General features: G+C 39.9%; 1 protein-coding gene across 1 annotated transcript in view; it reads left to right on the top strand.

Annotated features, from left to right (window-relative positions):
• The window catches only part of MB21D2 (Mab-21 domain containing 2), a 129,085-nt gene extending 114,225 nt beyond the window's left edge, over positions 1-14,860 (top strand). Inside the window, exon 2 of the mRNA XM_003927021.4 lies at positions 12,012-14,860. Coding sequence (XP_003927070.1) covers positions 12,012-13,276 — 1,265 coding nt within the window. The 3' untranslated portion in view covers positions 13,277-14,860. The remainder of the gene's footprint in view (positions 1-12,011) is intronic.
• Positions 14,861-15,351: the final 491 nt, after the last annotated feature.

The raw sequence follows: 15,351 nt of genomic DNA, 5'->3' as shown, positions 1-15,351 counted from the left end.
CACTGGCCCTTGAGGAGAGGGTCTGGCAACATCTTAGGGACTGCCTGTCACAGTCTCAAGTGAAACCAGGGGTGGGCTGGGGACACAGGGCAGGATGCACAAAGTCACATGCACGTGCGCGTGTGCGTATACACACACACACACACACACACACACACACACACACATACACTCTCTCTTTCTCTCATACTAGGAAAAATGTAAATTCAAGTGAAATCTGTGATAATAAGGAACTATTACTTTTGTTTAGATATGAGAATGGTGGTTATACTTAAAAAGTCTTTAGACAGATGTCTTTAGACAAATGTCTTTGTCTAACTGAGAGTATTGTTTATGAGTAAAATTATACATTGTCTGGGGATTTACCTTATTTTGAAAAAAAAATGGGATGAATGAAATAAGAATGGCAAACAAAATTGTTGAAGTTTGGTGATGGATACATGGAAATTCATTATACCATTATCTCTACTATTGTGTATGTTTGAAAATTTCTGAATTAAACAGTAAAACAAGTTAATAAACTTGTCTAAAGTAAGACAGGGCCTTCTTCGACTAGCCAATGATAGTTTGCAAGTTCTTTAGAGGAGGCTTCTTTATATAAATTGGGATCATTTTTAAGCTGATTGGGCAAATTTGAATGTGTAGTATAGATCACCAATCCAGGGTCTCTTTTTAATGGATACTGACACATTTTTTTAGGGTGCCTGTCACAGGAGCATTATCTCTTATTACAGTTTGATAGATACCAGTTTTTGTTTGTTTTTAGAAAAGACACAGAATTCTTTGTTTCTCTCTCCATATCTCCATATCCGTATACCTGATACAGGTTTTGTACAGAGACAAAATGTGACAGTAATAGATACTGCTGTATCTGTAAAGGGAAAAGACTTTCTTGCTTCAGAGTTCAATAAGAGTTTCTAGCTTTGTGGTTAGTATGTTTTTGGCTATCATGTTCCTGGCTACCTCCACCTGTCTCCTCAACCTAGTAGTAGAAACTTGGGGGATATGACCTTCAAATTAAGGCTCTGATGTTGGGTTAAAATAACAAATTATACTGTGCTTCTGAATATATGGTAGTATTTTCAGAGTTTGTCCTGGAAGCCTGAAAGAATTTCAAGGATGCTGTTGTGATTAAAACACTTGTGGAATGTTCTTTGAAAGTTGTGCAAAAGCTAAGTATGCAACACATATGCACATGCACACACGTGCATGCACCTAGCTGTGTGTCACAGCGCTAAGTATTTTTGTCATGTCATTTATAATCATATCTTTCCTATGATCCTTTACGCATTTGCTCATATACTTTATTCCCCAGAGATGACTAAAGTCAGTTTTTAGTCTGCTTTAGAAATCTGTTTACTCCAAAATAGAATTTGTTTCATTTTTGGATGGAGAAATAAATTTCTACTTACTGTTTCTGTACTGTTTATGTGGAAATTTTAAAGGCCCAAGGTGTTGCATTGTTTATTCTCTCCTAGAAAAGCCCGTTTCATGCAGGAAAGCAGCATAGGATCAACTTGAACTTGCATCCCAGGTCAGCTATCATGGCCACAAACAATTTATTTGGCTGCTAGTTTTTAAAAAAATTCCTTATCTGTAAAATGGGGACACTATTTCTCACTTGAAAAGGCTAAGAAGATTGAATGAGATGACGCAGCTGTAAGGCATTCGGCCTATGCCTTAGCGCATGGTAGTGGCATGGATTAGTTTGTGCCCTTCACAGAGAGTCCTTGTCATGAGATCTGTGTGCTTCAAACATGTACTTGATAGTACAGCTCTTGATAATTCAGCTCATCTTTTGCTGTTACGTGTGTCATTGCTAGTATTAGTTATCTCTTTGTAATTTGGTAAAGTCAGCTGGAGGATGTGACAGCGGTGGAGGTGTAGGTTACAAATGACACAGAGTAGGCCAGATAAGAAGGAAGGGCAGCATCCAGCATTTGGACTTAATGCTCAGATTATGATCTTCTTACAGCCACTGTTACTGGGCCCACACTGGATGGTCATAGGTGGCTACAGAAGTCTGCTTTATAGTTTTCTGTCTTCAGTAATAGGCTCTTGTGATGGGCAGCCAACTTGGAAGATGTCTATACTGAGACTCCATCCCTGCTGAAAGTTCTGATTGATCTTCTCTTGGGATAGAGAAGGTACTGCCTCCACAGCCAACATTGTTAGAAAATTCTACCTGATGAATGAGTTTACAGCATGACACAGAAAACTTCTCTCTGTGTGTTCCACTTAGCAAAACCATATAGGTAAATTCCATTTCTCCTTTACTAGCACAACTTAGCAAATATTGGAAGATGGCTCTCATAGCCTTTTTGAATTTTCTATTCTTCAGGCTAAACAATTGTCACTCCTCCTCTTCCTCTTCTGCGTTTTGGCTAGGGCTGTATTCATTTCCTTCAGTGCTATTATCTCAGCTTATAATCATATGTTATTCATGTGTAATTATCTGTTTCTCATGGGAGCTATTCATGCTGCATATCACAGATTCCCATCTCTCCCAGCATATGGTAGAATTGTGCTTTCTTTCATGGCTGTGGGTGGGACCATGTGACTAGTTTTGACCAATGATTTGTTTATGAAAATGATGTATGTCATTTCCATGCCAGAGCATATAACTGCCGAAAAGAAAACCTCCAGAGCTGTCTTTTCCTCCACTAGAGTGACTGTGAAGTTCTTTCCAGACAAGGCTTGCTCTATCCATCTGGGTCTTCAATGAAGGAAAGAAAAGCCCAGTCTCTCCTGCCCCCACTCACCCTGATGGTCATTTAGTATGAATAAAAAATAAAACTTCGTTGTTTTGAATCACTGAGATTAGCTTTGTTACTCAGCCTAACTTCATCTAACCTGACTGATACAGTTAACATTTGGCTTTCTCACTAAATAATCAGCATCACACAGTGAGAACAGTGGCTGTTTCTCTTCACCTTTGTGACTTCACTGTCTAGCACAGTACTAGCTCACAGGAGACACTCATACTCACTGTGTGAATAAATAAAATCTGAGTTTTGAATCCTGTCTTCATCCTCGTTACAATATCTTGGACTTGGTCTAATTCATTATTTTTCTTCTGAAACGTAGACTTTTCCCACATTCTCCTCCCCAACTAAACACAGCTTTCCAGTTTTGGAGTAATTAAGTAGTTTACATATGCATCTCAAAGTGAGAAAGGAATGGAAACTGGACCCAGCGGAGTCACAGGCAAAGAGTCAGTGGAGGGGTACAATTGACTTAATTCTGAACATCTCCATCGCAAGCTTATGGGTTCTTGTGAAGATCAGGAGAGCATTAATGTGGTCATCTCGGATATATTTCTGTATCCTTATGTAGCTGTTTAACACCATATTGGCATTACTCTTGCTTTTCACTTAATTTTTTTTTTTTTTGGACTTTCAAAAATGAGCCTTCTAAAGTGAACACTCTTACAAATTGTCAATCTGTAACATTTGTATGCTATTGTGACTTTGGGAAGCTGCTAGGTAGGGCAAATAAGACTCTTTTGAGTCTTGCCTGTAAGTTCTAAATGGCAAAAAACATGGGTTATTAAACTATCCTAAGTACTGAAGAGAAAGAAAGGGCAGGATTTATTTGATGGGAAAGAATATATTGATATGTATATGCATATGCCAACAAACCCTGTTTACTGATTGCCAACTAAGCACAAAACCACACCAAGTAATTTGTTGTACATTTTCTCATTTTATTCCCATGGCCACCCAACAAAGTTGTAGTCATTGTTCTACAGTCTCATTTAAGGAAGCCAGGACCCACAGTGGTTGATGTTGGTCATGAGTGAATTAGTCTTGAGTCCAAGTCTAACTCAAGTTAGTAGACTTGGACTAACTAAAATCTACTAACTAAAATTACTTAGTAGACTTCGACAAAGCCCACCAATTTTTAAGAACTCCAGTTTTAATTTTTAAGAAGGAAAGTAATAGAAGATTAGAGAGGAATTTTTTTTCTTCCTGTCATTTAGATTATTAGTAAACACTTTTATACACATATGGTGACAGGATTTCATATTGTGCAGCAAATTCCATTATCCTCAGTTGTGCTTAATGAGATATTCAAGTTGATTGAAAGCAATGGTACACACAAAAAGCAGGTGCCTTTTTATCTAAAGTCTGTACTAGCAATGCAGTAAAAAAATCTTGACCACAGGGAGGTTATAGATGTCGTCTAAGACAGGATCGTTCATTTGCTTCGCTTTTTCATGAGTTACGGTGCCAAATGCTTTACAGTTGACCCTTGAACAACACAGGTTTGAACTTCACAGGTCCACTTGTTAGGTGGGTATTTTTCAATCAAATGCAGATTGAAAATACACTATTTGCAGAATATGAAACCCACTTAGACAGAGCACCAACTTGTTGTATAAGTGGATTCCACAAGGTCAGCTATGGGGCTTGAATATGCCTGTATTTTGGCCTCTGTAGGGGTTCCTGGAACCAAGGGACAATTGTATATTATTATCTTGTTTAGGAGGAAGGATACACCATGAACACAGCCCACAATGACAATAGGTGTCAAAAGTGTTGACTTAGGAGTTCAGGTCAAGACCCTCCACTAGGATGGACAGGTTGTTCATTCCATGGGGTACCTGGGTGAGAGGACTAGAAAGGGCGAGAATCCAGCCTGCCCTCTGCCTGCCACCCTGTGTGTCATGCCACATGATAGCATCCACTCACAGGAAGCGGCATCGGCTAGCAGCAGTCTTGGTACAGCCAGGGGAGAGAATACTTCATTCGTTTCCCTTCATCTAACATGTTTTGTGTGCCTTGCATGTGCTAGAGGCTTTAAATAGATTATCTTAATTGCATCTTTAAAATAACTCTGTGGAATCTGTGTTATTTGCTCTTCCAGTTTTATGTGTGGTAGGAAAAAGGAAGAACATATGGAGAAAATGAACTAAATATCTACTATGTGCTTAGACATTTCATAGCCATCCTGTAAGGGTGGGTTTTTATATGCATTTATTTACTTTTCATCAATTTGTTTTTAATAGATAAGAAATTGGAAGCCCAGGTTAATTTGTCAACCTCACTTAAATGGTAAATGGCAAGCCCAGGATCCAAGCCCAAGCCTGTCCTGAGTCCAGTTTTCTTGCATACATATCAGTATCAAAAGCGTAAAATACCAAGACAGATTCCTTTGGAGAGACATCTTTTAAATCAGTCCTATTACTATGTATATATTCTGGTCAATAGGGCATTGCCATTACCATACATGAATGAATCAGATTTCTAAAAAAATACAATTATATGCAGTTGTCTCAGATTATGCAAAGTAAAACAGACTATTTGACATATAAAACATATTATCATAATTGTGAGTACTAATAACTCAGAATATATTGAAACACTGGTGAGCTCCATTTTTGTCTTCTGTATTTCCAGGATCTTACAGTCTATTTGGGAATACTAATGGCTCTATCAAGGCAGATCAGGGCTATTCTTCCTTATGATAAATGTGGATGGTCAGACATGTCCTGCCACTTGTCCAAGGTTACTGAGTACCAGCTCAGTCAGGAGACCCCCACCCAGGCGGCACTAAAGGCAATGAGAAGCCAGACACCCAGAGAGAATGGCAAAGTGGGTCTATCTGGGAGGCCAGCAGCCTATTGAGCTGACAGCCTCAGGGGCTGACAGCATCCCAGGCTGAAGGCCCCAAGCAGATTCTGCTCCACGTATTTATTCTCTATTGACAGGTGATTCTTACTAATAAATGGGTGTTCTATATTTACTCATAACTCAAAATATATACCAAGTAGGGAGCTGTGAACTGCTTACCACAAATTGCACACTAAAAGGTATTCTCCACAAGGGAGCCATGGGGGCAGGGTAAACTTAATGTTTCTCAACACAAGGTCCCACTAAAGATTTGACCAATGAAAATGCAAAGCTGGCTCGTTGCCCTGAGACCTCTGCTACTTACCCCTTAAGCCATTCTGCACTCACATCAAGTCAGATTGTTTTCAGTGGGAGATCAGTACGTATGTGCCATTCCGATCTTTGCAGCAAATGTTGCAATGCAACAATGCTAGTAGTCTGTCACTAAGGCTGTATGACCCCAAATGAGTGATTTCTCCTCTTGGAACCATTTTTTTCTTCAGATAGATGATGTCTGGGCATAAACAAGGAAAGGGCTAAAACCTTTCCCAACTGGGGTCATTAAATTCCATATATTAGTGACTTTCTTAGGAAAAGGTCGCCATGGCCACATCTCATATGTTTCTCAGAATGTCAAGTAAGCTTGACAAACATACTTCCTCCCTTGAAACATAAACCATAATATTTTTATAGGAAGGTTTTATATTGTTTATTGTCAGCTGAGGAGACTTACCCCAGGGGATGCATCAAAATCAAAGAAGAACTTTGTCAACGTCATCCCACCTGCCTACCATTAAAACCCACTGCCAGAATAAGGCACCACTGATTATTGGTATGTGCTGCACAAGTTGGAGCCATTGTTTTTATATGAAACAATGAATATTGCTGAGCTGAATATTCAGGCATATATGGATATAGTCAAAGGTATATTAAAAGAAAATTTAATTTTATAATTTTACAAGACATCAAAAATTATACTTTTTATAAATTTTTCTCCCTTCAACGTGTGTGTGTGTATTTTAAAGAAATCTGTGCAAATACTATTTTGACTTACCTACTTAAGTATTTCTTGAGCTCTCCATTTGCATTTTCATAGACTTACTGGGATGGGGTTGTGAAGACAACAAGAAATGATACTTTTTGTGCTCTAGTATTAACAATCTGGCATTATATGTTTGAATAATGAAAGTTTACAATTTCAATTTATGGAATATGATATAGTTTTATTCACTAGAACATGAAGTCAGGGACAGAGCTCCATTTTTCCCTTGATATTCTAAAGGTAATCAGCAGATAACTAAAAGGATGACATGAAACGCATTCTTTAAACTTAGGACCTAAGTATCTATGTAAATGGATGTTCTTAAAATATTCTTAAGTAGGCTGGGCACGGTGGCTCATGCCTGTAATCCCAAGCACTTTGGGAAGCTGAGGCGGGTGGATCACGAGGGCAAGAGATCAAGACCAGCCTGGCCAACATGGTGAAACCTTGTCTCTACTAAAGATACAAAAATTAGCTGGGTGTGGTGGCACATGCCTGTAGTTCCAGCTACATGGAGGGAGAATCGCTTGAACCAGGGAGGTGGAGGTTGCAGTGAGTCAAGATCATGCCACGGCACTCCAGCCTGGAGACTGGGAGAGACTCTGTCTCCAAAAAGAAAAAGAAAAGATATTCTTTAGTAAAAACTATTAAACATCAAAACCAAGGAGTGGAGAATTATAGGAAAGAAGGTTGAGTGGCAGTTTTACTTAAGAGCAAGCATATGCCAGTGCTTCCATGAAAAGAAGAGACCCACCCAAGGGAATAAGCTATTCTCTGTCCTTCTTTTTCATTTTTGCTGCTAACAAGCTCAGTAGTATATGTGCATCTTCCTTTTGTTCCTACTCACAGCTTTGGATAATCTAATAGCTAAACAACCAGAGTCACTAGATCTTAACCTCCTGTTCAGAGATGGCACTTGTTGGAACTGATCCCTACAGCCAAAGTGTGCAGTTGAGAATTTTCCCTCCTCTGTCTTTTTCCCTTCCAGCCTTGTCTGTGTTTTGGTTGCATGGCAACCCATCTGCCATGATAGCTGATGTCAGCTCATTTTCACTTAAACTTAGCCCAGGAAAGTTTTCAAGGAAGACATTTGGGCTTGTGTAACGCTGGAGAAGGCTCCAGTTGTGTTACCATATCATTTGTAAAACTGCAAACTAATGGGCTCAGGGAGGCTAAATGGAAATGTGGATGTCCAAAGGGATTAGCTTCTAGAACAGTGTGGCCTTAGGGTCTTTGTTTTTAACTTCTAGGGGCTTAGTAAATAAGTGTCTGCAATATTCTCTCTGCTGCTAAAGGTCTTTCTTCACTTTAAAAGGAATCAGAAATGTTCAAAATTACCCTACCTCTGAATATTAGAATTTAGTCAGATACTTTATATTGGCTCCTTTGGATAAAGGGTCAACATTTTGACGAGATGGAAAAGCATCAGTTGGGAGGAAAGAGAATATGTTTTTCCTTGGCAGGAATTTTCCAGTATCTATATTGACAAGTGAAAATGGGTTAAAACTTCTTAAATCCAGCAGAGGGCAGAAGGGAGTTTCAGCTATTGCTTACCTAAGACTATAAACAAAATTGTGACAATCCCAGGCAAAACTGAGTGGCATTTTTGTATAGAAATTATCTCTAGGTTGTTAAGGCACAAATTACCCTGATTATACAGGCAAGTCTTAGCTGGTGTGCTCAAAGCCAGTTTTTCTCTGTCCAGGACAAAAGGGTATATAGGGTTTTGAGTTAGTTATGCCTAAGAGGAGATAGCAGTGTGGTATTCAATAACAGTATCACTTTAATCGATTCAGATATTATTAACCACAACACAGCATTTCACATTATTTCTCATGTATATTTATGGCATTCTGAGTGCTAGAGTGAAAGAATATTTGAAATAAGGACTAAACTATTTCATTATCAAATGTATCTCACTTAAAGTGACTGTTTCAACATGTGAGTCCATAAGAGAATGAAAACGATTTTCACTACCTAATCTGGAATCCGAGAAATCAATTTTATCCTTTAAAGCAATAACCAAAACATGGGGTGGTAGTATTTCTTTACATGGAAAGATAAGGTTAATATTAAAACATGACATTTGAAAAATGGATCTTTGTCTTGGTGTTTATAAGAACTTTCCAGATTAAGTTTGGCTTTTAAAAGCCACTTTTAAAAGGGAAAACGTATTTTCCATGCTGAATTTTTAGTGAAGACTGTTTTCTGTTAGGTAGTATGTAGTACTTTCTGTTTTGCTTGGATTGTATTTAGTGTGGTACGTTGGGTTTCTCAGGAAGCAGCCTCTGAAACGGAGTTAGGATGTAGATGAAGCAGCACCCTTGGGATCTACAGCTGTGGAAGAGAGGAAGGAAGCAGGCTCAAGTAGGGAAGCTTTTTCTCTGCAGGCACATCATTCGCTACAGCCAACCCCACTAGAAACTCAGTGTTTGAACGGCCCTTTGGAATGTCCTGAGCTGGGACAGTCCCACACTGATCAGTTATTGCATGTGCACCTGCAACCCCCATCAGCCACAGGACCTGATCTTGGTTAAGACGGCCTTTTGCAGCTGAGACAATCCTTAAGGGATAGCATTTAATCAGCTGGGATAAGTCCTTTATTGAAAAGAGATCTGGAAGCCATATCACAGTGCAGAGAATGTGAGAAACAGCCAAGAAGTCAGGTTTGCTGGATGTTCTTTTTGATGAATGGTTGACACTATAATGTTGGCTAACTTACTGTTTTTAAAAGAAAATAACTTGCCAGATTTTTGTGTGTAAGGAAATGGTACTAAATAAGTTACTTCTTCATGGTTAATGTGATTTAAAAACTAGGATTTTAAAGAGTGAAAAAGAGCACATTTTAATAAATGAGCGTTAAATTTTAAAGTATAATTATCTTAGTTCATTCAGGCTGTTATGTCAAAGTACCTACACTGAGTAGCTTATAAACAAGAGGGATTTATTTCTCACCATTCTGGAGGTCAAGAAGGTCAATATCAAGGTGCTTGCAGATTCATTGTCCAGCGAGGGATGGCTTCCGGGTTTACAGATGGCTGTCTTCTTGCTGTGTCCTCACATGGCAGAAGGGGTGAGCAAGTTCTCTCAGGTTTCTCTCTTTTTTTTTTTTTTTTTGAGACGGAGTTTCGCTCTTGTTACCCAGGCTGGAGTGCAATGGCACAATCTCGGCTCACCGCAACCTCCGCCTCCTGGGTTCAGGCAATTCTCTTGCCTCAGCCTCCTGAGTAGCTGGGATTACAGGCACGCGCCACCATGCCCAGCTTATTTTTTGTATTTTTAGTAGAGATGGGGTTTCACCATGTTGACCAGGTTGGTCTCGGTCTCTCGACCTTGTGATCCACCCGCCTCGGCCTCCCAAAGTGCTGGGATTACAGGCTTGAGCCACCGCGCCCGGCCAGGTTTCTCTTTTAAGGGTATCAATCCCACTCCTGAGGGCTCCACTCTCATGCATGCCTGATCACTTACCAAGGCCCCAGCTCCTAATACTGTCACATTGGAAGTTGGGATTTCAACATGTAGTTGGGACACAAACATTCAGAATATAACAATAATGGTAACAAAACACATGTACATAGTTTATTTATTTGATTTGGAATTGTCCTATGAGCAGCAAACCATGAACTATAATGAATACTGGAATATTATAATAGTTGGTGGTAGGTCTTTAGGATCTTTGGGGAAACACTGTTAAATCACAGGATGATGCTGGTAGTTTGTCAGATAATCAAGCATAAGCAAGTATATAATAAAGGAGATAAGATGTATTGTTTGTGGAACAATCATTTAAGTCTAGCCTTTATTTAAGTATTTATGTTAATTACATCTATCCTTCTATCTACCTATTAGCTTCATGCATTCTTTCCTTTATCATTTACTCAGAGCTTTAATTAAGAGCCTACTGCATGCATGGAGTCTTGTGTGCCTGTTTAATACATGAGACATGGTTCTCTCAAAGGACTCACAATCTCATCAAAAATCGCATTTGTTAATATCACCATTAATTTAATCAGAAACGTATACAATTTGGGAAGATGTCACGCTTATGGTGCAGAGTTTTCTAAATTTAATTTTCTCTTAGAAGTTTCAGTTTTATCATTGGCAATAAATATTGTCAGTAGTTTCCTTTTAGCCAGGCTCATTTTGTTCATCTTTGAAGAAAATGTCTGCCAAATACCCAAGACTAAATAGCCATAGTTTTCAGTTGTTCTTTAAAGTAAAAATGATGTTCCATGAACAAAGGAGCTGGTTCAGCTCACAACTCAGTTACCTGAGTGCTTTTCCTGAAGACAGATTTTCTATTTCAGTATGAGGAAGAGAGGTTTTATGGTTATTTCCATTTCATCACACAGACTATTAGGAAGATATTCTTTCTAATGGTTCAAAGGTTGAGATTTAATAAAATAACTTACTTTCCTTCTCCATCCAGGATTTTCTTAAGTAAAATTGGATTTAAAAAAAAAACTGCTAATATGTGTTATTGGTAAAGAACCCACTGACTGCTTTGGCATCAATGTCTTGGCTGCTACTAAGGCACCAGCAATTTTATCCTGCATTGTTTTGTACCATTAGTACACATATCAACACAGTAAAAAAAGTCAAACAAGACTGGGCATGGTGGCTCAGACCTGTAATCCCAGCACTTGGGAAAGCGGAGGTGGGAGAATTGCTTGAGGCCAGGAATTTGAAACCAGCCTGGGCAATATAGCAAGACCCTGTCTCTTAAACAACAACAACAAAAAGTCAAACGATGTGTTAGTATTGTTATAAAGAGAGTTATAACCTCACTACCCCTTGAAAGTGTCTGCAGCCCACATTGAGAACAGCTGGTACAATGAAAATTGTAAGTGTGAAGAGCCTGGGAGGAAAACTGCTTTGGCAAGAGGTAAAAAAGGCCTACTCTCATATGATGGCAGGAGATATGGAGAACAGGGAAGGAAGTGAGAAACCCTGGCAGAGGTTCCATGGAAAAGATTTGGCAGTAGAAGGGCAGCGAGGAGTTGAAATTTACTGAGGTTTTTGGTCCGGATAACTGAGTGGATGGCAATTGCATTAACAGAGGTGATGACTGTGGGCCGGAGGGGCCCTGGTTTATTATTGAAAATGATAACTGCTTTTCACTGAGAGAGAAAAATCTATCATCATTCCTTCACTTGGAAAAGGGCAGATTCCAGCACTAGTGAGTAAGTACTGTCGGCCATGTCTGTGCAGCAGCCTGAGATCTGGTTTTGTACTGATAAATGAATTTTGGTTCTTGGAACATCAGAGCATTCTGTATTCATGCATAAGACTCTTATGTCTGTGCTTCCCATAATAGTGGTTTTTTTTTTTTTTTTTTTCTTTTTTCTTTCTAGGAATGGTGCAGAAGCTGGACCAAAAACTTCCAGTGGCGAATGAGTACCTGTTACTCTCTGGAGGTGTCCGGGAAGGCGTGGTGGACCTGGACTTAGATGAGCTTAATGTCTACGCCCGGGGGACCGACTATGACATGGACTTTACCCTCTTGGTGCCAGCCCTCAAGCTGCATGACCGTAATCAGCCCGTGACACTCGACATGCGCCACTCAGCCTTGTGCCACTCTTGGCTGAGTCTTCGGCTCTTTGATGAGGGGACAATCAGTAAATGGAAAGACTGCTGCACCATCGTAGATCACATCAATGGTGCCACCAATTACTTCTTCTCACCTACCAAAGTGGCTGACTGGTTCTATGATTCTATCAGTGTGGTCCTATCAGAAATACAGAAGAAACCCCAGCGAGGGATGCCAAAGGTGGAAAAGGTAGAAAAAAATGGGACCATCATCTCCATCATTCTGGGTGTAGGGAGTAGTCGCATGTTGTACGATATTGTCCCTGTGGTATCTTTCAAAGGTTGGCCTGCAGTGGCCCAGAGCTGGCTCATGGAGAACCACTTTTGGGATGGGAAGATTACTGAGGAAGAGGTCATCAGTGGGTTTTACTTGGTGCCTGCTTGCTCCTACAAGGGTAAGAAGGACAACGAATGGCGGCTGTCTTTTGCCAGGAGCGAGGTGCAGTTGAAGAAGTGCATCTCCAGCAGCCTCATGCAGGCCTATCAGGCCTGCAAAGCCATCATCATTAAACTGCTGTCCCGGCCCAAGGCTATCAGCCCCTATCACCTGCGGAGCATGATGCTCTGGGCTTGCGACAGACTTCCAGCCAACTACTTGGCCCAAGAGGACTATGCAGCCCACTTTTTGCTGGGCCTCATTGATGACCTGCAACACTGTCTGGTCAACAAGATGTGCCCCAATTACTTCATCCCTCAGTGCAACATGCTGGAACACCTGTCTGAGGAGACAGTCATGCTCCACGCCCGGAAGCTGTCCTCTGTGCGCTCAGACCCGGCAGAGCACTTACGCACCGCCATTGAGCATGTCAAGGCAGCCAACCGGCTGACGCTGGAGCTCCAGAGGCGGGGCAGCACCACCAGCATCCCCTCTCCACAGTCTGACGGTGGGGACCCCAACCAGCCCGATGACCGTTTGGCCAAAAAACTGCAGCAGCTAGTGACCGAGAACCCGGGGAAGTCAATCTCTGTCTTTATCAACCCCGACGATGTCACAAGGCCCCATTTCAGAATTGACGACAAATTTTTCTGAGTGTTAGCTGACTTTTTTTTTTTTTTCTGGTTCTTAAACTCTGATAATGTGTCGTGTGGTTTGTGATGCTATCTTTCTGTTTTTTACATATCCAGCCTAGATTGGATTTGTTAAGAACAAATTTTAAGTTTCCTGGTTCTGCAGGATGGTGCAGGCTCTGAAACAGTATATTACTATTTCATATTCTGCCTCTGATTTCGTGTTTACTTTTTGTAGTTACTGTCATGCTATTTAGTTTCTTGGATCTTTTTTTTTTTTTTCTTTTTAAGGAGATCTTGAGCCATAGATAAAAATGCCCATGAGTCCTCTTGCTTTTTTCTGTTTCATACTTGGTGCAAATTTGTTAATGGGTATGGGGAAACAAATCTCTTTCTTACACTTAAAGATTCTGTTGTATTATTTTTATTTTTGTCTTTTTTTTTTTTAAATGAGCTTTCACTACTACTGATATTTGAGAACCATAAGAACCTGGGAACTACCTGGCATGTTAGCTGGATTTATTTATTTTGACCAGTGACCAGAGTAGTTTTCCCTTTTTCCACCGAGCAATGTTAACTTTGAAAGTGATAATATTACAAATGGTGTTTTGGAGCAACTTCATTGAATGTAACTGTCCTCAAATCAGAGAACACTGGGTGGTTTGAAGAATGTGTTTGACAGTTTTCCAAACAGAATTAAGGTTTCCAAATGTTAGTTTTAGCATATGTAATTATTTGAAGCCTTATTTAAATCCTATTAAAGAACATACCATTATAATTATTATTTGCACTAATGAACTGTTTGCCATTGTCAGAATTGCAAAGTGTGTTTCAATATAAATTAACCACTCTTGAAATTCTATTTTTTTTTCCATTTTGCCCATTTCTCTCTATCCATGGAATGATTATTTGCATTTGCTTAGTTCTCCTTCAGTTGTGGGGTCCTGTTTTGCCCTCTTTGATATTCCTGGTTCCTGTCTTACTGAGAGAAGTTTTGAAAGCTTTATACATGTTGACTTCGTCTAAAGCTGGGGAAAATACATACTTGATAAAGTAGGTGTCTTTGTATGTATTCCTTTTGGGGTCATAGAGATAAGCTTTTCTGTATAGTCTCTAGTCTTCCTGAGATTTTGAGGAAAACCAGTCAGAAGAACTTATAATCCCCAAATAGAAGATACCATGTCTGTTCAAAAGCAGGTATTGCTGTAGAGCAGAAACCAGGAAATATCTGTGGGTGGCAGCCTTGGTATAGAGGTGTCCTGTCTTCATTAATGAAGTTACTTGCCTGATTTAGGTGCTGCAAGGCATTGGCTCCCTGTTTTGGTATGGACTCATGGCAAACTGGTGTTTAAGAAGTCAGGAGGCCTGCTGATCTTTCAGAGGACACCCATGATGTCTACTAATGGAAAGGTCAAGCAACGTTTTCATATTGGTCTTGAATGTCCAAACTTATGGGTTGGATTTTGGCCAATTGAAATCAGACATTTGCAATCTTGGGTTTTTGCATGGAAATTGTTGTAATGCTTATAAATGAAAATGAAATCATTCAACCATCTAAGTCAAACACAATAATAATAATAAAAAAAGAAACATACTGGCCTTGAAATTTTGTTGTTGTTAGTTTGTAATCTGGGAATTACTTTCTTAATAGTATTATACTAACAGCAATTTTCAGTGAATACAGCTGTGGGCTTTCTTGTGTCTTTCAGATCAGTTGTCCCTATAGTGAATGCCCAACATTTAGCCTTCCTCTTTCCTCAATTTTACTGCTAGTGTCTGTCCTCCACATAATTCTGTCCCTCTCAGGAAATGATTCCATCCGCAGCACTGGAAATGGATCGTAATTGGAAAAGTCAGTCTGCACAAACCATTTCCCTGGCCACAAACATTAACAAGGGAGGCAGGAGGTATCACAGCATGGAATACCTGGGACATGTCCCCAGGTATTGGGACATGCTCAGCATTCCAAGCTGGAATGCCGGGACAGAAACAGGCACTCTCTCTGGATATGGAGGAGAAAGCATTTGGATTCTTTTGCTACCAACAACTATCACGCAATCATGACTAGAGGTAGCTTTAGGAGGAAGCCAACATTGG

The sequence above is a fragment of the Saimiri boliviensis genome, chromosome 8, assembly GCF_048565385.1.
Source record: "Saimiri boliviensis isolate mSaiBol1 chromosome 8, mSaiBol1.pri, whole genome shotgun sequence".
Classification (NCBI taxonomy): Eukaryota; Metazoa; Chordata; class Mammalia; order Primates; family Cebidae; genus Saimiri; species Saimiri boliviensis.
The sequence above is the reverse complement of the archived record's forward strand: the minus strand, read 5'-3'. Positions and strand labels throughout refer to the sequence as shown.